General features: G+C 34.1%; 3 protein-coding genes across 4 annotated transcripts; all 3 read right to left on the bottom strand.

Moving 5' to 3' along the window:
* On the bottom strand, positions 1,397-4,406 carry LOC109727505 (protein ACCELERATED CELL DEATH 6-like). Its single transcript, XM_020257646.1, has 3 exons — positions 4,043-4,406; positions 2,975-3,682; positions 1,397-1,420 (listed from the first exon to the last, which is right to left on the bottom strand). Exons 1-3 carry the CDS (start codon positions 4,382-4,384, stop codon positions 1,397-1,399), a joined length of 1,074 nt encoding a protein of 357 aa, XP_020113235.1. The 5' UTR covers positions 4,385-4,406.
* On the bottom strand, positions 4,456-6,180 carry LOC109727593. The gene is made up of 2 exons (XM_020257753.1): positions 5,694-6,180; positions 4,456-4,566 (listed from the first exon to the last, which is right to left on the bottom strand). Exons 1-2 carry the CDS (start codon positions 6,054-6,056, stop codon positions 4,492-4,494), a joined length of 438 nt encoding a protein of 145 aa, XP_020113342.1. The 5' UTR covers positions 6,057-6,180; the 3' UTR covers positions 4,456-4,491.
* On the bottom strand, positions 10,218-15,911 carry LOC109727082 (ankyrin repeat-containing protein At5g02620-like). 2 transcript variants are annotated; one of them, XM_020256966.1, is made up of 4 exons: positions 15,864-15,911; positions 14,951-15,760; positions 13,734-14,266; positions 10,218-11,107 (listed from the first exon to the last, which is right to left on the bottom strand). In XM_020256966.1, exons 2-4 carry the CDS (start codon positions 15,747-15,749, stop codon positions 10,415-10,417), a joined length of 2,025 nt encoding a protein of 674 aa, XP_020112555.1. In that variant the 5' UTR covers positions 15,750-15,760; positions 15,864-15,911; the 3' UTR covers positions 10,218-10,414. The 2 variants fall into 2 exon arrangements, with proteins under 2 accessions (XP_020112555.1, XP_020112556.1); XM_020256967.1 differs by having other exon boundaries at positions 13,734-14,179; positions 14,951-15,883.

Raw genomic sequence — 26,210 nt, 5'->3', positions numbered from 1 at the left:
TTATCTTTCTAGTGCCGCTTGTAGTGGCGATTCCATCACTCTTGTATATCGCGTTTAGTCTTTTTTTAGTGTTTTTTTTTTTTTTTTTTTTTTTTTTGANAAAAAAAAAAAAAAAAAAAAAAAAAAAAAAAAAAAAAAAAAAAAAAAAAAAAAAAAAACGCACGCGCGCGCGCACACACACACAATTACTTACAGATGTTTATGGCCCGAGAAGAAGGTCCCAATCCATCACAAGAAGTTTGAGCCTGTGAACCGCAATCCCAGGGTCTTTTTTTAATGTTTTTTTTTTTTTTTTTTTTTAAGAGATAGGTAACACGCTACCCGCTTTGTTTATTTCATTTAGAAATAAACTTAGCTGGAAATGTGAATCAACTAGGATTCAAACTTGGGTCTCGGATACCAACCACCAAGCCCTTTGCCACTTGCTCTAGGGACGGTCAGTGTCTTTTTTTAATGTTAGCTGCTTGTTTTGCTTGTTATTGTTGTTCTTTTATGTAAGAGTCCTTGCATGTTTGGGTCTATTTTATTAGGGTCCTGATTATGGGTTTGAGTCAATTATAATTAATTAAGCTCTTGTATGTGGGGATCTTACGTTTATTAATTACCCAGAAGATCTTTTAAACAGCCTATGTTAGGTATGTCCCCAGCTCCGTGGAGCTAGCTAGGATGTAATGTGAGCCATGCCGTTGATATACTTTTCACAACCATATATAGGTCAGTATTTTCTATTTAATGCACTTCCTCATCAATTCTTTAATTGACAATAACAGCTTGTTGTTTGATTCACATATTTTAGATCCTAAAATTAAATGAGATTCATTGATTTCGATATTCGTCCGTTGTTAGTTTTAGGAGAATCGGATTTTGATTCTCATTCCAATCCGGAATATGAATGAGTCATCCCATTTATTTTCCAATCACGTACACTACTTGTACGTCCAAAGGAGTCGGTAAAATTTACACACTTATCATTCAAGGTCAATTGTTTTACACTAGTTTAATTACTCTTTATTTTCTAATATTAAAATATAATTTTCCAAATCCTTAATGGGAAGGTTTAATATTTAATTCCCACTTTCTGGTGTACAGATAGCAATTTTCTTTTAGAAGAGGCTCAAGCAATTTTATTTTTTTTTCTTGTAATTTTTTTAACTTTTGATTTCTTAAAATTGAGTAATTTTAGTCAAACAATTAAATAATTTTATAAAATTAAATTATTTGACTAAAATTATTTAATTCAAAATATCATAAATTAAGGAAGTATTAATTAAAAAGGGTTAAGGGGCCTTGGGTTATATATAGTTGAGTGCTCTCCATACATATTAATATTTTCCGTAACGCACTTTGCAGGCCAATTAATTTTCTACAAGAGACATTATTTTTAGGACGGAATCAATCAAACACTTATTACAGCACCGAACTATTAAAAACCAAAATTTTACAACAGAAGGAATATCAACGGCTCAGATTCGGGGCTAATTTTCAAAACCTTGAACCCGAATCCGACTATACCAAATCTGAAATATGAATATGACGGATTTTAAAAATTCATATCCAAACGCGAACCCAATCAAAAATTCGAAACCCGAGCCGGAACCTGAAAATCCAAACCCGAAATAATTATTTCTCTTTACAATATTTCAAAATATATTACATTAAATCTAAATTTTTAAAATACAAATTCAAATATAATATCAAACACTTCTATATATACAATGTTAAATAATTTCAGATTCGGGTCGGATTCGGGTTCAGGTCGGATACAATTAAAATTCATACCCGAATCCAAATCTGTCAGGTTTTCAATTTTGATATCCATATCCGATCTGGTTAGCATCGGATAAATCTACTCCATTCAGATTCATGTTCGGATAAAATTTTAGGTATTCATATCCATTGACATCCTTACTCCCTGTAATTGCCAAACAAGGCCTACCATCTTATCAATTTTTTTTTTTTTAGAGATAGTTAGTATACTACCCGCTTTACTTATTTATTTAGAAATAAACTTAGTTGAAAATGTGAATCAATTAGGATTCGAATTTGAAACCTCGGATACCAATTACCAAACTCTTTGCCACTTGCGCTAGGTACAGTCCGTTATCTTATCAATTTTTACTTCCTAATTATAATTGGCATAACTGATCATAATACACCCATTCATATGTAGACCAAAAAAAAAAAAAAATCAAGAATCCACGAAGAAGTAAGTTAAATAAGAAAATACTTACGAATATTCACTCATCATACATTAACCTAATCCAAGCTTTAATGATTGACTCAAACACATTAAGACTGTGAATAAGGCTCCACAAGGAGTATTCTCTTATTAGCCCTTGTTTGGTTGGAGGTTAAGGGATGGAATAACTCCTTAACCCCCATTTTATCCCCAAACATTCCAAACAATGAATGGGGTTAGCTAACCTCACCTCAAATAAATTATCACGGGTTAGCTAACCCCACCAAACTCCAACCAAACACTATTTTCTATTCTTAATAACCCACTATTTTTCTTATCACACTTACTCCAATCAATCACTATCCTTCTTTATCAATCATTATCTTTTTATCTCACCTACTCCAACTAAACACTATTTTTCATTATTCTAGACTAACTCCAACCTTCAACCAAACAAAAAAAAACTTTAACCCCTCTTTAACCTTGAACTTAATTTTATCTCTGGAATAGGAACTTTTTCCTTAATCCCGAACCAAACGGAGGCTTAAAAGTACAAAGATAACTCGAAATAATTTTCAAATATACTAATGCACACCTAATTTTTTGGGTGTAATTTTTACGTCCAATCATCGAAGGGTTTAGACCATCCTTTTTAATTTTTTAGAATTAAGAAAAAAAAAAAAGGGTGACGTGACTAGTGTAAATTAAAAAGCTTGTCCTTGGAATGATAATAATGAAAGATTGTGCCCGCTTTAAGGTAAAATGCAAATGCTTGATGGAAAGAACTGATGATACCCCAAAGATGAATATATATACTAGCAAATAACACACTATCGGCCGGAAGATGAACCAGTTAAAACTCTTCGTAGCAAGTCCGAAAGGTCGCCCTATTAATCGGGCTTCGCACATCGCCGACCATCCTAGTCTTCTCTTTAGCGTCACTGCGAGACGAAACCGCTGCCGAAATTCTGGATTGCATAATAAGACCGAAGGAAAAGCGAATACGCAGACAGCAAGGGCGACGAGAATGTTAACTGGGGCCAGCACCAAGTACGCGGACAATGCGAATGTCGCCATCATACTTTGCGCCGCTACGTATATGAAGTTTTCGGACCGCAGAATGAGTTTTGCCTGACGAGAAGGATGTATGGCAAGTGAGCCAGCATACATGAGCCAAATTGTAGCCATAATGGAGCAAAGAAACGCGACGAAATCTGCGACTATGAAGGCCTTGAAAGCAAATTTTCTTGCTAGAGTTGGCGTGCCTCCGTTTTGGTGGTCGTCGGCTATGTTACCCCCAGGCATGGTGAAATCTGCAGCGAATGTCACGGTGGCGATAAGCACTGAGACAATTACTAGATTTTGAGCTGTGCTCTCGTACTTCTTTAGTTCGTTCTCGAGATTTGGTACGGTGATGTTTTCATATATTAAGCGATCCAGTCGTTGAGGGCCGCAGATGGCACCAATCTGTTGTAAGCAGTGGAAAATCCAGACTTGCGGGTTCTGGAAGTTAAGAAGAAAAGCGCATTAGAAGGATCAATTAGCAAGTACTGGCTGCACTACTGTTCACATATCCTCTCATCGACGGCTACCTAATTCGCTAACCACCCTTTTGAATTGCGAATTGTGAATGTACGATATGATTTGTGGATTACTAGCGAATTGGAATGGCAAAACAAGCGTTCCTATTCTAAAATCTATAGTAGAATTACATTGAAATCAATATATGCACATATTTTACATATATATAGTAGTATTCGATATTTATTTATATATGTGTGAATGTATCCAATTTGTCTATTTATTTGCATTCTGAATTTCAATATTTCTATAAAGAATGTTAAAGCAGGAATTTTTGTTTACCTGTATTGAGATTAAGCCATAGTCGATCTCAATTATCGCAAGATCTAGAGGAGTTCGTCCACACTTGTTCTTGATACTGGGATGTACACTTCCATTTTCCACTAATAGGCTCACTATTTTTTGGTTATGCGAAGATACAGCAAGATGTAGCGGCGTATTCCCTCGATTATCCCTTGCATTCATCATTCTCTCAAGCTTTCGATGCCGACAAACATACTTAACGACCGTCGGTCTATTGTCCTGTACAGCAATATGAAGAACATTCCTTCCTTGGTTATCTACTAACTCGTCCATATCACGACAACGGTTAATAAGCTTGTGAATTACGCCGCATCTCTCCATTCTCGCAGCACTATGTATCGGATAGAAACCTTCGTAGTCTTAGAAGTAAGCAGGAAAAGTGTCATAGCTCAATAATCGACACACCGTATAAGTGTTTGAGGTCGTCGCTAAATAGTGAAGGGGAGTGCTTCTTGAATTGTCAACTTTCTTTGCAAGTGTTGGTTTCCACTGCAGTAGTTTTTCTGCGATGTCTATCATTGATGTTCATATATATGAACTACAGGTGAGCAATTTAAACAAAAAAATAAAAAGGTTAATTATATATAAATAAACAAGAGATACAGAGAGTTGTTCTCACGAGATGTTTCTAGCTATCCATATGTTGGCCAATCAAAAGTTGTCTAGTGAATTATAATCTTAATTTCTTTTAACACTAAAATGCAAAAAATTCTCTCAATATGTTGATTGAGATGTTTCTTTGTTTCTTTTTTACCTCTTTTAAGGATCTATGATTTAAAAACAAGTTTTTTCTGCTCTTAATTCTGTTTTTAAGTACGTAGTCATCGACCACTTGATTGATTGCATTATACGCTAACCGGCTATAACAATAATAAAAAGAAAAAATCTTTCTTCCAACACATCAAATTGTGTAGAATTAGTGTTTAAGAAAATAAATAACATAGTAATTTTATCAAACAAGGCATTATCATTTCTCTGAAAATTAAGGGGACAGAAATAAAAGGTAAAGACGTATAGAACTTACTTGGAAAGCAGAATTTTTTAATTTAACTCTCCAACATTTCAAAATTTTGATCATATTATTTAAATCTTTCAATTTGTTTAGTTTGAATCAGTCAATAATACTTTGATTTTAAAGTTTAAGCTAATAACTTGCTATTATAAATTTATAATAGTAAAAATTGCATGAATATATTAACTAAATTTATAAAGATAAACGAAACAAATCAAACAAATTGAAAGGTTAGATTATAAAATCAAAATTTTAAAAGGTTGAATAGGTAAATTAAAATAAGTTCTGTACTGTTTTCTAAGAAAAAAATTAAAATAATATTTAAACTAGATACTTTTGCTTATTTACTCCTCCTTACTATAATTAAAAATTTTCAGATTTACCACTCACTACTCAAAATACCCTTTTAAAATCCAGTTTTAGTATGAAACTAATAAAATACTTTTGATTATTCAAAAATAAATTTTGGAAGGATATTACCCTTAAAAAAGAAGACACCAGAAAGCTGCTTTTTTTTTTTTTTTTTATGAGATAGGTAGCACGTTATCCGCTTTATTTATTTCATTTAGAAATAAACTTAGGTAGAAATGTGAATCAATTAGGATTCGAACTTAGAACCTTGGGTACCAACCACCAAGCTTTTTGTCGCTTCATCCAGGAACGGTCGGTGACATTGTTAGCGTCAGGAAGATCAATGGCGAAGGCGTGACCTGCGGCTACGGAAGCTTCTGACGTCGCGGGCGAGAATAATATTCTGACGAATCTCTCGTCCCCCCGCCGCAATGCGTCGAGCAACTCGTCGTCCATTCGTTCCCATTCCAGCCCAAACACAGTTTGATGATCTTCTTCTTCTTCTTCTTCTTCTCTTTCTTTGGTGATCGGAGCAGCACTGTCGACGGTACGTTCGGTTTCGGGCCCAAACATAGCGGTTTGATCATCAGCACCAGCACCGCCGAAATATTCCGATTCCGGCTCAAACATAGACTCCCCAAATTTCTCTCTTTCGAACACAGTTAAATATATTTGATCTTCTTCCTTTTCTTCTTCTTCTTCTTCTTCTTCCTCTTTAAATTGTAATATATAGGAATAAAAGAAACTGGATTGACAATCTTAGTGCCAGAAAGTTACGATTGGCTTCTATGTATCACTTCTGGAAACAAATAAATTAGTTTGTGCTGAAATGAGATTCTTAACTTCTCTGCAAGTTTAGTAGATCGATGATGCCTTACTGACTCAGTAGTGATTAATACCTCCATACCTTACTTCATAGAGGCAAAAAAGAGACGTGGAATAAGCAAATGTTTAGTTCGAAATTAACTTGCTAAGAAAACTCCATTCAACATGTATTTTCTCCGAACTCGCTACACATTTTACTCCCATCAACGAAACAAATTTGAGTGGTTGCATGCTGCTCTGTAGACTGATCCACTACAGGGTCACTTTAAACTAACTTCTTACACTTAATGCCACTAATTGCATGATTATAGCGTTAGAATTTAGTTGAATTTGTAGTGAAATTTTAGTTAGATTGTGACAAATATTTAAATCTATTGAAATTAAATTGATTAAAATTTAAATATTAATTAGAGTAATATACTAAATTATACTAAATTGGGGTACATTGTAGCCTACGCTTTGGCCATGATTTATTGCACCTGGTGTACGAATGGATTGAGAGAAAAAAGAGTTTGTATGTGCCTGGTACGTGGTGCATAACAGAGTATAGTCTTTTAGGCAGAAGAAGATAGAGAAATGAGATAGATTCAAAAAGAGGGTTTGGATTAAGATTACCATGTGTAGAAGATAAATCAGGTATAATTATTCTCTTAATTACTAAATTTAATTCATCTGTATTTTTTGTAATTTTTTTTCTCTCTTCGTATTGTATCAGTTTTTTCCGAGAAAACGGATTTATAGTAAAAATCTGATTGGAAGCTTTCGTTGCAGAATCCTAACAACCAATACCAAAGCGAGTACCGGATTTATAACGGTCGATATCAGAGCCCAAAATCTAGTATCAAAACGAGTATCGAATTCCCAATATATAGCCGACCAACTATGGGAAGAAAAATAAACATATTAATAGAACAGGAGGACATTATGTGGCCTTATTGTCAGATTTTTGTTTTGTTAAATAAAATTTCTACATAAATTAGTGTAGGAATGAATGTAGATTGCTTGCAATCCTTGCATCCAAGATGCTTGTTTGACAACAAAAAATAAAAAATAAAAAATTGCAAATAAATTTTTTATTCTTTTCAAGATAAACTTCAATTAGATCCGTGTGATCTAGCGCATTTTCTTTTCACCAAGCTGGAAATTCAAGCACTTGCATTTAATTTTCTTGTGGTTTTATTTTTATTTTACCAGAAAGAACTACCGTTAAAAAGAGTAGAAAAGTGATACGTTTCGCAAATTATAAGTGATAAAATACAGATTATAAAATAATAAAATATGCCATGTGGTTTGCAAAATTAATTATCATCACTTTATTATCCTGTTTACCAACAGTTCATTACCGTGAAACAAAAATAGAAAACTACAAGTTGCTAGCTTGCTGCTTCAATCTGAAGCTTTGAAGCTGAAACAAAAACAAACTGCATTAATATCTGTTGAAACATTTTATTAGTAAAATTATTTTTTAGTCACTGACCACTATTTGTCTCAAGGAGTTACATCTTTTTATATTCTATACATTCCTGGTGACCTTCTATAGCCTATACCATTTCAATTTCCAAATCTCATAATTTATGTATTTACATTTCTATAGCTCTTAACCTTTCAATTAGCTTTTAATTGTTATAATTTATGACCACTTACTTTTTGTAACTCCAAAAAATTGTATTCTTCAAAAGTCTCTCAACCTGGATAATAGATACCAAGTCATTGTTCGGTTCGCGACAAGGAGTAAAATAAGAAGAATAAGAGCCCCGCAAAAAAACAAAAAAAAGAATTATAGCCTCTCTTAACGGGCTATCCTACAATAACCCTTTAATATATTAATATATTGATTAATTTAATAGTTAACTAGATAAATAATTAACTGCTTGATTTATTACTTTAATAAATACTAGTTGAATGTACGTGCAAATGCACGTAATAATTATTATAATTTATTTCAAATTAATATAAATTTGTATATTATATAAATCCAAAATTTTACAATAAAAATTATATTTATAAATTAATATGTTATATTTTATTAAACAATATTTACAATATCCTACAATGTTCTATTTTTTATATACATCAAACATTTTTATATACTTCTTGTTTTTTGATGAATCAAATTTAAATATGTGTTTTAAATTAAAAGCATCAAAATTTAATTCACATTTACTTTAAAATTTAAAATTTAATTTTGATCCAATATAATAAAAAAATTAATTGTTAATTCAAATTTGATATCGAAAATTAAATTTAATTCATAATTTAAACTCAAATTTTAATTTTAATATAAAATAGATGAAAAAAATATTATTTTTTAACAAATTGATCATAAGCGATATTTTTTAACAAATTGATTATAATCGTTCGTAGGATTGAATTTATAGATGGATAGGAAAACTATTTTTTAATAGATTGATCCTAACTATTCTTATTTGAGATATTTTTTTAACAAATTAATCATAACCATTTCGTAGGGAATATTATTTTATTCTTTTTCGGATATAGTAGAGATTTAATAGATTGACCATAACCGTTCGTTTTTATTTGAGATATTTTTAACAAATTAATCCTAATCATTCGTAGGGAATATTAATTTAATCCTTTTTAGATTCCGTCTGTCATTGTCGAAATTTCTATACGCTTTTATATATAGTATAGATTTAATTAACTATGTAGTAATTAATTTATTATGTTTGATTAATTAGCTAATTAAAATTTTAATTATTATGTTTATGTAATAACTAATATTTATATTGATTAACCAATTATTATTTTGTCTATTCTATTTTTTTTTTCTTAGCTAATTATCTAACTAATTAAATAATTAACTAATAAATGTATTAATGTATTAAATTATTTATGTTTAATTAATTTATTAATTAACACTACTGATGGTTAATTAATTTATTAATTAATATTTATGTTTATCTAACAATATTCATGATTAATCAATTAATTTATTTATTATTTTCATGTTAATTAATAGGTTAATATTATTATTTTAAAACTATAATTACTCTTTTGACAATATTCCTATCTAACTATACAAATATTATTTTTCCTTTCTTCGAGAATAACCTAATTCTGATCCAAATACAAAGTTGGTCCAATTTTTGCTTTTCTTATATGTTGTATCTATACTAGAAATAAACAAGAGCAACTTTAGTTTGAGAATTGACAAAAAGAAAAATAAGTTCTTTTGCCTATACAAGAAGTTCACGCAGTCAAATCTTTCTAATCTCACAAAATTTGTTGCCATCTCTCATAAGGTAGCAATCGACATTTCCAGAATTTAGTATTAGGATTGTTATCATAGCCAAAAAAAAAAGAGTAGATTAGGTAGAAAACTGAACAAGACTTCATGGCCATTCTTCCAAAGGCTTAATCCAATAATCCGTACCAACTGTTTTAAGCAAGTTGATATGTATGGGGCAATGAACAGCCTCTCAAAATACAATAAAGTACTAACCTCAACTGCGTTTATACAAATGAAGTCGAGTTTTTGAGCACTTACTACATTAAATTGTCAGAAATAGATATATAGAATAAGAAGTAAGAATGAAATTATTATGAATGAAGCTGACATAAACTTTTTTATGTGTCCTTTAGTAGTTAAGATTAAGGACTTGTATAAACCACAACCATAAGCTTAATGAAGCGACACTTTATGAAATGTATTTGATGAAGTGACTTTGCAATTTATGAATAGTTGCTTCAAGAGGTGATTTTTGAATTTGTGTATTTTCATTTAATCATAGCTACTAATTAGTTACTAACGACTCTTTGACCATTTGACCAATACATATGAGTAAAGTCAATGGATATAATATATAAGAATCAACTCCAAACGAACATATGCACGAAGGAAAAATTGTATCTTTTCATGCCTAATCATTTCACTAAAAGTCACATTTTTTTTATTAAGAGTCATATTCTTTGACTAGAGCCATATCCATTCACTAAGAGTTAAAAGACAGACAAAACAACTATAATACTTTAAAATTTTTCTTACAGTTTAGACAATCCTTTCTATTTTTTTAATATTAAAAAAACAAAGGTTGATAGAGAGAGTGTTAAAAAAAAAAAATTGTCCCTTTTTAGTGATTAAGAGTACACTCACTTTTGAGACTGCAAACGGCATCACTCCACAATCTTATGTCAAATGCGCACTAATGCTTGACGAAATAAAACAGCGATAACACAACGATGACAACATATACTACCAAATAAGCTGCCACTGCTCGGAAGATGGCCCGGGTTCTGTTCATTGCTGACCATCCTAGTCTGCTCTTTACTGTCCTTTCCAGATGAAGACGCTGCCATAATTCTGTATCGGATAACAAAAGCGAAGGGCAAGCCAATACGCAGACAACAACGGCGATCACAATACTGACCGGGGCCAGCACCACATACACGGACAATGCAAATGCCGCGATCATGCTCTGCACCGCTATGAGTATCAAGGGTCCAGAGCGCAGAATGAGATTTACGCGGCGAGAAGGATCTGTAGCAAGTGAGCCAGCAAGCATAAGCCAAGTGGTAGCTATAATGGAGCAAAGAAATGCTAAGACATCTGAGATTATGAAAGCCGCGAAGGCATATTTTCTTGTCAGAGTCGGTGTGCCGCCGTTTTGGTGGTCGTCGGCTCTGTAACCCCCCGGCATGGTGAAAGCTGCAGCGAATGTCACGGTAGCAATGAGTGCCGAGACAATTATTAGGTTTTGAGTCGTACTCTCGTATTTCTTCAGTTCTTTCTTTAGATCAGGTTCATTGGCCTTTTGATTGATCAAGGGGTCCAGTCGTCGAGGGCCGAACACGGCTCCGGTCCTTTGTAAGCATTGAATAATCCAATCTTCCGGGCCCTAAAAGTTTGGGAAAAAAAAAACATTAGAAAGACCAATAAACTGTTAGGATTTAGTTAGATTTATAGTTGACATTTAGTTAGATTAAAATAAAGATTAAATTTATTAAAGATATGTTGAGTTGAATTCTACTCAAATTAAGATTTGGATACGTTTTTAGTGGAGCTTTCTATATATCGCTCCGTGCTATACAATAATGGGTGAAACGGGTACGACCAAAGTTTGAGTGCTCTATGTGGCCTGTAGGGATGTCAATGGCCTCTGCCCTCACCGGTGCCCGCTCGCCCCCGCCCACCTCTCCCCAAATCCCCCTCACCTCTGACTCCGTTGAGATCATGCCACGATCCCTTTTTTTTTTCTCCGACCATCCTCCACCACCACCTCCGCGGCCCTCCGTGATGGTAACGGGGGCGGTATCCCAAAGGGCGGCGATAAGCACGGCCTTGATGGGGTCAGAGGCGAGGAAGGTTGAGGGTGCGCGGGTGAGGGCACGAGCGAGGGCTAGGGCCAGAGCGGGCTGAGGCGAGGAGGGGCCGCCTCTGCCCCCGCCCCCGCCCACGCCCCTGTCGCCTCTTCGGAGAGAATAAAAAAAGAACGAGAGAAAAAAAGCAGAGAGAAAAAAATAAGAAAAAGCTAGAAACAAAGAAGAAGGAGATAAAGTTGTATTATTTTAGAAGAATATTGCATTGTTATAAATGTAAACTACATTCTTTGAGATGTAAATTTCACCCTTTAATATGAAAGTTGCACTTTTTTAAACGAGAATTGCACTCTTTGAAAAATAGTTATACAGTTTCTTCTCCTCCTCATTCCCCTCTACTTTTTAAGGAGGAGAAACAGTGTAACTATATCTCAAATAGTGTTATTTTTATTTAAAGAGTGTAACTTTCATCTTAAAGGGTGCAGTTTACATTTATAACCGTGTAACATTTTTTTTAAAACAGTAGAATTTTATCTTTTTCTTTCTACTTCTCTAGGTTTTTTTTTTTTTTTCCGTATTCTTTAGTTTTTGACCTTTAGTTAATTTTTTTTATTTGTAGCAAACAAAAGTGTTTGACCAAAAATACTCCTATGTGCCGCCAGCCCTCGTTGCTTTCAACCCGGCCGAGGCTGCGCTCACTGTCGCCCGTCATCGCGCTATTCTTCGTCTCCACCTCACTCGTTGCGGGCCCCGAGTGGGTGCGGTGGACCGCGTGCTCTCTCCCTCGCTGGCGAGGATCTCGGCGCCGAGAAGTACTTCCTCTTCATTGTCGGTGGCGGTGATGAGGACGCAAGTTTCCAAAAGTAGGTTTAGTGAGTGAAAAATCTGTTACGGTGGAGATAGAAGGCGAAGACAAAGGCGGAAAAAGAGAACGCGATACCATCCTTGTTACCGTCGTGGAGGGCCGTAGAGGCGGTGGAGATGGATCAGAGAGAGAAAAAAAAGAGGGTCACGACGCAGCCTTAGTAGGGTCGGAGGTGAGGATGCCCGGGGGAGCGGGTGCGGGCAAGGGGGCATGGGGCGGAAGCGAGGCGGGACGTCCCAGAGGACGCTGGCCAGCACAACGTCGGCGGGGTCGGAGACGAGGAGGGCGAGAGGGCGAGGGCGGGGTGGAGGCGAGGCAAGCCGCCTCCGCCTCCACGGCCTTCTTCAAAGAGGATACAAAAAAAAGAACGAGCGAAAAACAAAAAAAAAAGAGAGATAAAGTAATAAGTATATTTTGATCAGTTTTCTAAAAATCCGGACCAAATCTGTAAAATCCAAAATAATGACTGACTTTTGCAAAATCTCAAAACTAATGAATTTTTTATGCAAATTGGACAATGAATTCTAAAGCAAATTAGGTTCGCCACATACTAGCCGCGTGTCAGGGACTTAGCGAAATTGCTATGCAATCTGAGTCCTTGGCCCAACTCCGCTAGCGAAAACGTGTTAATTCGGATTGTCATGGAAACCCAAACCCAACCCGCTGTGGGGAGATGAAGGGTTTTGTAACTTCTCCCATCAATGATGGAAGCTCAAAGGTTACAAAACTACCAAGAGTTAATAGAGCAACTCTTGAGCTTTTGGCTGTTATGAGGGCTCATTATGAGTGAGATAGTGGGTGTGTTGAGTGGCTAGGTTCATTGTATCCATAAGCTTATAAATAGTGGGGTTTGGTTAAGGCCAGGGGACACAAGAGGGAGTGTGTATGTGTGTTATAACCTCTTTTTCTAAGTAGTGAAGTACTTAGTTTTTTGAGTGAACCTCTGCTTCTTTCTCTTTGTCATTCCCTTTGCATACTTAGTCGTAGGACGCGAAGGTCCGGGCTAGCAACAGGGACGGAAGGCTTGCCAATTTTCGAGCAGGAATTAAGGCGGGCGCCGCACGGGCTTTGCGAGCAAAAACGCTAAAATCGTGACACGCGGCTCCCCAATAGTCCCACATCGAACGGATGAGAAATTGTGAATTGAAATATAAAGATCAAAATACTTTAATAATAATAATAATAATAATAATAATTGAGATTAAGTATTTTTAGTTAGTGGTTTGGGCTCATCATATATATTATTAATTAGCACTGACGGGTTGAGTCATTAATTTAGTAAACTTATGCTTACATTAATAGTTGAATATACAGAATGTTAAACCAAGAATTTAGCTTACCTGCGCTCCAGCTAAGCCTTGCTCCCGCTGGGTTATTGCAAGATCTATAGGCGCTAGACCATCCTTGTTGATGATACTGTGGTGCACCCTTCTGTTTCCCAACAGAAGACTCACTATCTTTTGGTTCTTGAATTTTACAGCGAGATGTAGCGGCGTATTCCCTTTATAATCCCTCCCATTCATCATTTTCGCGAGCAGTGGTTGCCGAGAAACAAACTCGACGATCGCCGGTTCGTCGAACTGTACAGCAATATGAAGAAAATTCCTTCCTTCTTTGTCCACTAACTCGTCCATATCATTGCAATGGGTAATAAGCACAATGGCTACCGCACGTCTACCCATGCTAGCAGCAACATGTATAGGAAAAAATCCATTACAATCTGAGAGATAGGCAGTAGAAGTGTCGCGCTCCAGTAGTTGTCGCACCGCATCCTCCAGCGGAGTTGCTGCTAAATAGTGAAGAAAAGTGCTCCCTGAGTCATCAACTTTCTCCACAAGTGTTGGTTTCCAGTCCAATAGTTTATTTGCGATTTCTGTCATTGTAGTTCAAAACACCAAAAAAAAAAAAAAAAAAAAGAAAAAAAGTGTTGACTGTAATAAATAGATAAATTTAGATTGTCAATATTTAGGTCTGGCTTAAATGTTGGAATAAGTTACTCATGAACATCTTATTCAGTATAAAACTTTTCTAATATAAATGTAAGAGAAAGTTTGATTTTTTTACTTTTTCACTCAGCATGCCAAAATAAATATATATATATATATATATATATACTAATTTAAAATTCAAATATTTTTGCTTTATGTTTCCGCAACTGGCAGACCCCTTACCACTTATAGAATACGCGTAATAATGCAACTAATTTTTGAAATTAATTGAAGTGTTAAGTAATTTGTTTAAAATTAAATAAAAAAAACTATATTTGAATATGCATATATATTGTTTTTGTATTATGTATTCAACTGTGGATTTAACTTTAAATGTAAATTTTGAGTTTTAATTTGAAAAGTCGGTACTCAATTTTATGTAAAAATGTAATCAAACGTGAACGGCTCATGTACTAGGAGGTGTTTGGTGTTAATTTTGATTTCACAAAATTAATTTTCAATTTGAACTTTGATTTTAAGAATTAATTCATAATATAAATTCAAGCTGTTAATTCAACATATAATTAAAATAGGGGATGAGGAAGCGGATTGGTAGATTAATTAATTACCTGGGTGTCGGAGGGCGGCTGCATGCAGGGCAGTCTGGCCATTCGGTCCGGCGTAGGATGCCTCTGGTGCGACGCGGCTGGCGGATGTCGTCCCATCTTGTTGTCCTCCCTCGGCAGGGGATTCTGATTCTATCAAGATCTGAACAGCTTCGAGCGAACCCGACAGCACGGCGGCATAAAGTGGAGACACGCCATTACCGTCGTCTATAGCCGCCAGCCCAGGATCCGCCGACATCAAGACTCTCGCCGCAGCCGCATGGCCTTCTTCAGCCGCCGCTTGTAGTGCAGTCTTCCCTTCCCGGTCTGTGGCGCGCAGCACCGCCTCCAACCAGCTCCTGTCCTCCTGCTGCCTTGCTACGGAAATGAAGAGGGACACAATCTGGTCTGCCCCGGCCCTCGCAGCGCAGTGCAGCGGCGTCTCGCCGGCCACATTGCGCGCCCTCAAGAAGGAGCTGTCTCTTGTGCAGATCAGCTTCGCGAGTTCAAAGTGCCCGAAAGTAGCCACGACATGGAGGGCAGTTTTTCTGCCTTCGGTCACTCCTCGCCAAGTCCTGCGTCCTGCCTCACCGTCGGCAACGATATTATTATCTGCATCGGGAAGATTGATGGCCAAGGCGTGATCTGCGACTTCGGAAGAGAGTACCGCTGCGCGCGAGAAGAACCTTTCGACGGTTCTCGCGTCCCCTTTTTTCAATGCCATGAGCAACGTATTATCCATGCGTAGTTCCCACTCGGATCCTGGCATAGCTCGATCACCTTTGGCTTTAGAAATATCGTCGCCTTCTCCTGCCACCGCCATTGTTTAAAGATCTATAATTGTTTAAAGATCTTCTGATTAATTAGCTATTGGAGCAGAGAGGGGGAAAAAAAATAAAAAATTAAAAAATAAAGGAAATAAAGCCCCCTAATTAACTCTTCTAAGTGCCTGTGCAGTGGATGCATGCCTTGTGCTTCAGTAGTGGTCACTGGTAGAGCTTTATATTGGTAGAGGAGGACCAAGAAATTGTCGCACCATTGGTCCCCAACCTTTACCTTGTTTTGTATTTTGTTCCACAAGTCCTTCATTTTTTTTCAAGCAAATTTGCACCATGGGTCCCTAATGTCACTACAACAGAATTAGATTATAGCGACACATATTTGGAACACTTTTGAGTAAGTGTCCCATTTATCATAAAATTTAAAAAAACATCTACTAATCCCTATATATAAAGCCAAATCCAACTAAAAATAAAAGATTACTCTACTCAACCCACCACACCCAGTCCATTTGGCCCGATTACAAAAAGAAAAGAAAAAAAAAGAAAAGAAAAATCAATTACCATCTTTTCTTCTCTCTTCACTCAATCCACTGAAATTCTAAACGAAGAGCCTTTCCTGTCGTTCTCCTCCGCCACCGCAGCCAACGAGATAGAGTTTCGGTGGTTGCTAAATGCTTAAATAAGTGTTGGTAAATTAGCAGCACTCTTTTAGGTTATAACGACACTCTTTAACTGTCACTATATACTTAGCGACCCCACATATAGCAACACTTTTTAAAAGTGTCGGTAATTTTAGCTAGCAGCACTTTTTTGACATATACCTACATTTAAAAGTATCGCTATAGACCGTTTTTGTTATAGTGTGTGTATTCATTATTTTACTCGGAGACCTAACCTTTTCTCCCATATACACACTCATCGCATCAAGCCCAATCTTAATTACCACCTTCGATATTGTCTTTCGTGCCTACGATCATCCAACCTCGCAGAAGACGCCTACTTTTGGAGCTTTCGGAAAACTTGCTGCTGAGTCGAGCATTTTTCCACCAAGCTTTTTTAAATATTTGAAAATTTTGGTGATGAGATTGATTAGAAACTATCGAATCATAACTGTAGTATATATCAACAAGTACGGTTTTAATTTATTAGGTTTTAATTTATTAGAGTTGACGTGATTTATTTTATCAAAATTAGTAAAAGTTTACATGGTCCAGACCAAATTCCAATAAAATATAAAGTTTAGGGATCTAATAACAGAAAAAAAAAAGGATAGGGACTCAAGTTCCAAAAAAGGTAAAACTGAGGGACCAATGGTGCAATTAACCCCTTTGCAAAATAAGTTTAATTACAAACACATAGCAATATCTTGCTGCTCTATTTTACCAAGACAATTAATGAGATGGAATAAGGAATTTTTCAAGTCAAAACTTGCTAATCAGTATTGCTACGAACAACTTCTTAATTAAATAAATAAGACAATTTGTTAGCGAAGAAAACTTAAGTTAATTATATAATTATAGGGCCAATAACAACTTGGATGAGTCCAATTTACTGAAAAAAAAAAAAAAAAATGCTACAAGAACTTTTCTCGGTAACTAACGATACTTAAAAGCATCCCAAAATAGTCTACCATCATATATATTTGAAAGTATAAAAATAATAATAATAATAATAATTGAAGACCTGAGGTGTTTGATGATGAAGGAAGGTAGCGTACCAATCCTTATACCATGCGCCAATGAAATATATTATAATATTTTAAAGCATCAGAATTTTTTAAAATTCTTACGTTTTAAAACTATAGAAAATTAAAAATAATCGACAGTTTATACCATGATGCTTTTTGAAGCATCCGTATTTGCTAGCTATATAATAGGGACATTTAGAAATGTTTCTCCCAAACGTCGTCCAAAAAGCATTCTTATAATAAAATTTTCTTATAGTGAAAGTGAAACAAAAAGGCCTGCTTTGGCATTCTGTTAATTGTTTTTCATTTTTTAAAATAAAAAGTTTCAATGGAAAATAATGTGGGGTTTAATGGTATCGATATATAGATCTCTTTCATCAATTGAAGTTACTAATTACATAACAAATTTGGCTATAAGTTTTGCATGTAATTTTAGAAAGTTATTAAATTAAATACAAAGATATTTATTTCTTCCATTTTAACATATTAAAAAGAATTAGCGAATATCGAAGATTTGTTCTCTATATTATTCAATTTCTGTACTTGGTTATCAAAATTAGAAGAGAAAAAAAAAAGTTTTCTTATATTTTAAAGTTCACAATTTTTATACCCACAACATGCAATTGAAATGGTTGTATAATTAACTTTGAATGGGAGTGGCCTATATATCAAATGTTTTGAGAAAGTTTAGGGAGTCTAATTATCCAAATTAAAAGTTTCGGTATTTTTTACAAAAAAAAAAGGAAAAAAGGAAAAAATGAAAAAAATAGAAAGACAACAAAGCTTATAATTTCTCAATCTAGTTCTTCATTTGATGCCATCTATCTCAACACTTGCTTTATGTTGGTAGAAGATGAAGTTCACTTTCTAAAATATGTTTCCGAACACGCACTACAACAAAAATGGTCTATAGCGATACTTTTAAATACCGGTATAGGTCAAAAAAAATACTGCTGGCTAAATTACCGACACTCTTAAAAAGTGTTGCTATACGTAGGGTCGCTAGATATATAGCGACAGTTAAAGAGTGTCGCTATAACCTAAAAAAGTGCTGCTAATTTAGCAACACTTATTTAAGCATCTAGCAATCGTAGGAACTCTACCTCGTTGGCTGCGGTGGCTGAGGAGGACGAGAGGGAAGGGCTCTTCGTCTAGAATTTCAGTGGATTAAGTGAGGGGAGAAGGAGAGATGGTAATCGATTTTTCTTTTTTTTTTCCTTTCAGTTTGGAATCGGGCCAAATGGGTTAGGTTGGGTGGGTTGAGTATAGTAACTTCTTTTTTTTTTTTTTTGGATTCGACTTTATATTAAGGCATTAATAGATGTTTTTTTAAATTTTGACATAAATGGGACACTTAGACAAAAGTGTTCCAAACATGTGTCCCTATAACCTAATTCTGTTGTAGTGATGTAATATTAATCGGCTATAACACGTAAAGAATCATAATAAAACAAAAGATGAAAACTTCTAATTCAAAACTTGCAAAGTATTATTGGACAAATTAATTGTTAAATAGTGGAGAAATTTGTTAGTAAAGAAAATTAAATTCATTCAAAACATGCTCTCCACTAATTAAATCCACTAACATGAACAAAATAAATTGAGCTACTGTACTCAGTAAACCAAGCCACAACTGGATTACTTGCACAACAACAATATTAGCTGTTTAAAGTGTCATTTTTAGCTCACTCGATCGGCTATTTTCATACACTAACTGTCGCTATTTATGAAATTATATAGTGTCCAATTACTGAAAAAAGAAATAAAATTGGAAGGCGTTGTTTTTTGTTTTTGTCCTTTCGCTTTTTTAAATAAATTGTCTATTTAGAAGAACGGTTGGTGACTTATAATCTTTATATCTAAGTTATTTATTCGGCAGCAAAATATTAAAAACATGTGATTTTTTTTTAAACTCTTTTAACTTTCTTTAAAGGAGTTGTCATTTTCACTTACTCTGAATGCGTTCTATATAAACCAATAATGACAATAAGAGAGAAATTCATTCACCTGTATAACTAATTATATAAAACTTTTACATAGAAAAAGTCACTTTTTTTTTTTTTTTTTTCTCCTTCAGGGGGGTGTTTGGTTTGTCGGAAAATCGAGGAGAAAAGTTTTTCGAGAAAATATTTTTCATGAAAAATTTCTATTTTAGTTTTTCATATGTTTGGTTTTAAGAAAATCTAGTTTTTCTAGAAATTTATTTCCAAATTTTTTTAGGAAAACGAAAATGCTAATTTTCCATAAAATTTGAAAAGAAGTTTTTCAAAAAAATAACTTTTTTTAAAAACAAACGGACGGAAATTAAATTAAAAAATAAGTTATTCGCGGAAAATTTTGTTTTGAAAAACTTTTTTTCACGTTTTTACGATGAACCAAACAGTCCTTAGAAAAACTGATTCTACGAAAGGAGTTGTCATCCTCACTTAGTCTTGATGCCGACACTGAACAAGTTTTTATCTTTCTAAAGGTAAAACAGATTACATGAATTAAGCAGCCTTTATTAAATCAAAGGTTTAATTAATATATTGGGACCAATGCTTTATAAATCAAAGGTTTGATTCAAGTTCTATACCTTCCTACATTCCTACGTATACAACTCGAGAAAAGAAAAAGAAAAGAAAAAAGTAAAAAAAAAAGAAGTACATTTTATCCCTTGCCATCTCTTCAAGTATTTAAAAAAAAAAAAAAAGTGAGAGGAAAAGAGATACTCTAGAAAAAAAAAAAGAAAAAAGAAACTAAACAAATAAAAAAGGACATTAATTCCATCCCTTACCACCTCCTCAAGCATTAAAAAAAAAAAGAAAGAGAGAGAAATAGAAGATAGAATTTGTAAAAAAAGATAATGTTGAAAAAGAATGACAGTGGCGGATCCGGGCCCACAAAACCATGCAAGAAACGCTATTTGTGCATTTCATTCGTGCTATATTATCTAGAGTTTCAGCAATCAATTAGACATTACGATCTTAATTTGGGTAAAATTTCAGAAGCATTCATTCCAAAAGGAATAAGATTTTTTTATTTTTTTTTATTTTTTTTTTTTTGAGACAAAGAGAGCATTCTATCAATTTTGTTCATTCTTTTTAGAAATAAACTTACTTGAAAAAAATGTGACATAATTAGACTTTGAATTTGAAATTTTAGATATTAACTATCAAACTCTTAACTATTGCACTAGGGACAGTTACTTTCTAAGAAATAATCTCATTAACAAGAGAGGGGATGGGTATCTCACGAAAATTAAAACTACAGGATAATACGTACCTTACTAATTCAATTCGGAACTTTTGAAGCTAAAGTATAAACAGAGTTAATATCCAAGTGCCAGTTGTGAAGATTGGCCTTTGTCATTTGTTTCACTACAAGAACTTACCGTTAGATTATAATGGATTAAGATAAATATTTAAATCTATGAGGTTTATATATTAAATATATAGAGAGGAAATGTTAGATTAGAATTGAAATAGCTTTTGATATAAGTTATATAGAGAGAGAGATAGTTGAGCTAGTATATTGTTGATAATATGTAAATAATGTTTACCGTCAACTTTTCCATCTTTGGATTAGTACTATTTCATCAAACTCCACTAAAATCTATACATCCAATCTATAGGTCATTACTATTAATTTCACCAATCCCTACTAAATATTAGGCATCTAATGGTTAGAAGAAAATTAATAATAAATACTATTTTCATACTATCAATAGTATTCTAGCTCTACTATATATAGACAGAGTGGAACGGAGATGAAGGATTAAGAAGGGGGGGGGGGGAGTGGTTACGTGCCATTGTTACTAAATCACATGGAGGCTTGGTTTTTTATGCGGGCTTGGTACTTCGTTATATTAATTACTATCTCACCATGTTACTATCGTTCGCGCACCATAGAATGGAAGGTTACTAATAATCACCTCTATAATTACTAAAAGTTCATCTCTACGACTGCCTTTTCTTATAGTGATTTTGACGTAAATCAATATATATACATATAGAGTTGTGCTGTATGCGTTATAGAAGCATGGAGGCCTCCGTGCTTTTAAGTTGTTTTCGATGTTCGGACTTTCGAATCGACGATCAGTTCCGTTAGAGCTGATCTAGAGTATTTGAAATATCTAGAAAATAAATTTTACGATTTTTTCAATATCATTTGCCTAGTCGATCGAAGGGGCTTTAAAGATCAATAATTTTAACGGCCGTGTGAGCGGTTGGAAGTTTAACGTATAGAAATATCCAAATCACATGAAATTTTGATAGAAAATTCTTATTACCTATAAAGCAATATCAATAACTTTGATTTAAAATTTTAATGTATATCATCATAATTTTATAAGATTTTTATTTTCAGCCGTTGATTTTGAGCCACTTCGATCACTAGGCTAAATGATGTTCGAAAATCGCAAAATTTATTTTCTAGATACTTCAAATACTCTAGATCAAGTATAACGGAGCCGATCGTCGATTCGAAAGTTCCGAACATCGAAAAACAAAGTGAAGCACGGAGCCCTCCGTGCTTCCATAAGTATTTATTTCTAGTGTATCTATATATATTATATATATATATATATATATATATATATAATATATATATATATATATATATATATTTGAAGTGGATTGTATGACCAAGTTGAAGTGTTCTTGTGCGAAACTTTGTGGTGGAGTAAAGCACGGCTGACAATTGGCTTTCTTTGTGTCCGTACAAAGTAGATCTAGAGAGGCGCCTTGGTTACGGTTGCATGCACTTTTAGTCCATGGATGAGTCGAAAGAAAAAAAAAAAAAAAAAAAATTTAGATTTGTAGAAGACAAGAGAGGACCAAGAGAGATACAGAAAGAAGGTTCAAATTGATTTCTGTATTGGAAAAGAGTCAAGTATGACTTTTTTTTTTAATTAGTGAATCTTATTTAATAGATATTTTTTATTTGATTTTTTTTCTTTTGTGATTGTGTCAATTTTTAGTGAAGAGACAGACTTAGAATAAAAATTCGATTGAACGCTTCCGTTCTGAAATTCAAAACAACGAGTTCGAGAGCGAGTATCGAATTTATAGTAAGTGGTATCAGAGCGGAGAATCAGCAACTAGTATGAGAGCAAGTTCCAGATTCTCAGCACGTCGGATCATTGGCGCTAATCATTAATTTCAAAGACTCGAACTGTTAAAAAGATATAGTCAATTCATTTAAAGCGTACAGAAGATACAGCGTCCACAGATGTCAATTGTGACTCGGTCTAACCAGCCTCCCGCCACCACGAACATGACTCAACTCAATCCGACCTTATGCTATTTCGAACGTGACTCGGCCCAACCTAGCTTTCTGCCATACGACAACATGCTAGTCTATTTAGGCCAACAAACTCTATGAGAATGGCGACGGAGGAAAAAAAACACGAGAAATTATTACTTGCTGCAGCCACAGTTACTACCGACCGCTACCCTTACTTTTCCTCCAATCAGAATCTTAATAAAACTACTGCTAAAAAATAATATTCTTCTTTTTTTTTTCTTTTTTTTTCTTTTTTGAGAGATAGGTAGCACGCTATCTGTTTCGTTTATTTCATTTAGAAATAAACTTAGCTGGAAATGTGAATCAACTAGGATTCAAACTTGAGTCTCGGGTACCAACCATCAAGTCCTTTGCCATTTGCTTCCGAAAATAAAGACGTAGCGTGATATCACACAGGCTAGACATATAGATGATCTTGCTCGATCAGTTTTGATTGACACATTTTGGACAGTTAAACATTTAGAAGAGTCCAAACTAGTTTTATACCGTGAATTATATTTCAAAATTTTATTTTTTCAGATTTAGTCATCATTATTTTCACTACATGGTTATTGAATGGATTTTTTATTTAGATAACATGCAGACATATATAAGACGTCTAGTCATAATTTGTGACTGGCTCAGTGACTTCGTACTAATTGCGTCTAATATGTAATTAAAGTTGTTTGTAACACTTATTAATCGTGTAATATGTTGATTGAATTTATATCGATCACATATTAGTTGTATGTTAAAGCATGATTTCTTTTCTACTATTGTTTTGATTTGTGCCAATAATAACACTATACCGAATATAAAATAAAATCTGATTGAACCCATATATAATGTGTCAAAAATATCTCCACCAAACTTAAACTTCTCTCTTTTCCATTCTTAATCAGTTTTTAAACTTTTTCTCATATTCCAGCCTAGCACAGCTAAATATGATTATATGTGGTGGCATGAACTGGCTCTATGAAGATTAATAAAAGAATTGAAATCCCATTGTCCTATTCAGTAAACGCTCACATCAAGGCATGCATAGAACGTTTATGTATTCAATCCAACTCTAGTTCACTTGGTTCATGACTTTGACCAGGCTCAAAACGGCCGAATACAATCGGATTTTTGACAAAGTCATATTCGCATCTAATTATTTTTTTTAAGTACGAATTTGGATGCGGATATGTATAGAATATTAAATTTTCGTTGTCATATCCACTAAAACCATATTAAAACCATATTTTGATTCAGATATGAGTTGGATATATATTTGGATATTATTCGGATAATAATATATATACTAATGAATATATAGAGTTACTATACTTTTACAGGTACGGAGGCATTCGTACTTATATGTTATTTTTATTAATAAAGATTCCAAATCAGCAAGCTATATATATCGTTAAATATGGTCTAGAATATTTAAAGTATTTAAAAACCGTATTTTATAATTTTTTGAATTTATATTGAACAATCAAGTGGGTATAAAATGAATGGTCAAAATTGAACGAACACGTAAAACTAGCAGTTAGGGTTCTTAAATTCAAGATGATAGTCATTTATTTTGCTTTATATAGCGAATAAAATTTTCTATTAGAAATTCAACCGTTTTCGATTTTACCATACTATTAACTGGAAAACGCACGTACCAGCAGCTAAAATGTCAATTTTAAAGCCCTTTGATCATAAGATATATAATATCAATAAATTACAAAATTCAGTTTCTAAAATGTTTACATACTCTAAATTACGTTTAACAGTATGACTCGTTGATCCGGAAGTTCTATAATTAAAAATGACTTATGAATACGAAAGTGATCGTATTCAAAATAATGTAGTAACCGAACTTTATACAAATATGCAATATAAATATAAATGAAAATTAGCATGAAGAAGACAAAGGATGCAATTAAAGTCTCACACTCTTGTTTCAAACTTTGCATACACATATTTTATTCAATAAAATTTAATATTTAACAAACATATATGCATTTGAACATAAAACTCACTCATAATAAAATAAATAAAGAATACGATAGAAAATCATTTTATTTCCCTATAATATATATTAATATCTTTTTTACCTTCTAGGGATGAAAGCAGCTGAATATGGTCGTATTTTTTGGGAAACCATATTCAATCCTTTTCTCTTTTTTTTTTGAATACGAATATATATCGAATGCTAAATTTTGACATTCATATTCGCATCTTATCGAATTTGGTGTCGGATTTATTCAGAATTTATTCTAACCACTTTCACGTGTACTCATTAGTGTTAATGGATTTGATTTTTGACTTGGAAAAGATACAACTGAACCGGTGAAGGATGAATGGAAATGGGCCCCAAACAAAAGTGGAGAGCCTAACTGTTCGGCCCATATACCATTTTCTAAAAAAAGAGTACTAAAATTAAGCTGGGTTCAAATATTGACCGGAAACAGCTTTGGGCGCTTCCTATAGTGCCAAGAATCAAGATCAACACTGATGCTTTGCAAAAGATGAATGGTGAGTCTATATATAGGCTTTGGTTTTATATCTCGTTCTAATACTGTTAAAATCGGAACGGCGAAAAATAGATCCAGAAAATAACTTAATGCAAGAAAAGAAAAGATAAGCGGAAAGAACACACCGATATTTACGTGGTTCGGCCAACGGCCTACGTCCACGGGCGAAGACGGAGCAAATAATTTATTAATGTCGAAAAGGCGGAGTACAAAGAAGATCTCTCAAAAGACCAAAACGTAATTAGATCCGAAACGCCGCAATTAGCATCCGTACAAAACTTAAGTGGCTCGACCCTCTTACCGAAGCGCACCACGTCGCACGTCCCAGTTGTGGTACGGACATATGCGTCAAAGAAGAGATGGCTCGACTCAATAGATACTTTAATTAAGTATCACCTCTTAATTAAGGCTGCGGCTCCTCGTAGAGACCAACCTGCATGGCTCGGTCAACTCTCCTCAAATATATATAGCTTAATTAGAGCATAGCTTAATTTTGAGTCGCGACTGCTTCTTTACCGGACGGAGCACCAACACCTTAATTAATTTCCATGGCTCTTAATCTTTTGGTCGCGACTTCTTTAATTTGGCCGTAGCATGTATTTATAATACATGTCTCCTAACTAGAGTCTAATTCTAATTAGATTAGAATTACACTCCTAATTATAATCCATATATGCCAAATTAAATCTAAATAATATCCAATCCCAATTAGATTAGAATTTAACTCCAATTTAGATAACTACAAATCTAAACCAAATATAACAAATACTAAGAACATTATTTTCGCAGGAGGCTTCGCCATGAAGGCGTTGATGTATTGCATGCAGAGAGGGATTGCCAGCGAGCAGTTGACATGCTCAATGGACAACTAGCTAGCGCCACACTGGCGGATCGATCAAAAACATTGTACAAGATAGTAGTGACCTGAAACTTAAAGACCAAGATGTGAATTAAATAAGAAAATGCTTACAAATTCACTCATCACATATTAAACAGGTGCCATGAAACTTACAGACTCTAAAACCGACAGGGTAATTAAC

This window comes from Ananas comosus, linkage group 22 (genome assembly GCF_001540865.1).
Source record: "Ananas comosus cultivar F153 linkage group 22, ASM154086v1, whole genome shotgun sequence".
NCBI classification, from domain to species: Eukaryota; Viridiplantae; Streptophyta; class Magnoliopsida; order Poales; family Bromeliaceae; genus Ananas; species Ananas comosus.
This window is presented reverse-complemented; position numbering and strand designations above follow the sequence as displayed.

Excerpts from the sequence above, each read along its gene's own strand:
- LOC109727505 (XM_020257646.1), bottom strand. The coding sequence starts at position 4,384 with ATGGAGAGATGCGGCGTAATTCACAAGCTTATTAACCGTTGTCGTGAT. Across the intron at positions 3,683-4,042 it reads ATGGCTTAATCTCAATACAG|AACCCGCAAGTCTGGATTTT; the intron begins GTAAACAAAAAT and ends CTTAACTTCCAG. Across the intron at positions 1,421-2,974 it reads TATATATATTCATCTTTGGG|TTCGGTGCTGTAATAAGTGT; the intron begins GTATCATCAGTT and ends GGTTTTTAATAG.
- LOC109727082 (XM_020256966.1), bottom strand. The coding sequence starts at position 15,749 with ATGGCGGTGGCAGGAGAAGGCGACGATATTTCTAAAGCCAAAGGTGAT. Across the intron at positions 14,267-14,950 it reads AGCCGCCCTCCGACACCCAG|AAATCGCAAATAAACTATTG; the intron begins GTAATTAATTAA and ends CTACAATGACAG. Across the intron at positions 11,108-13,733 it reads AAGGCTTAGCTGGAGCGCAG|GGCCCGGAAGATTGGATTAT; the intron begins GTAAGCTAAATT and ends CCAAACTTTTAG.
- LOC109727593 (XM_020257753.1), bottom strand. The coding sequence starts at position 6,056 with ATGTTTGAGCCGGAATCGGAATATTTCGGCGGTGCTGGTGCTGATGAT. Across the intron at positions 4,567-5,693 it reads CTTGGTGGTTGGTACCCAAG|AAAAACTACTGCAGTGGAAA; the intron begins GTTCTAAGTTCG and ends TAGACATCGCAG.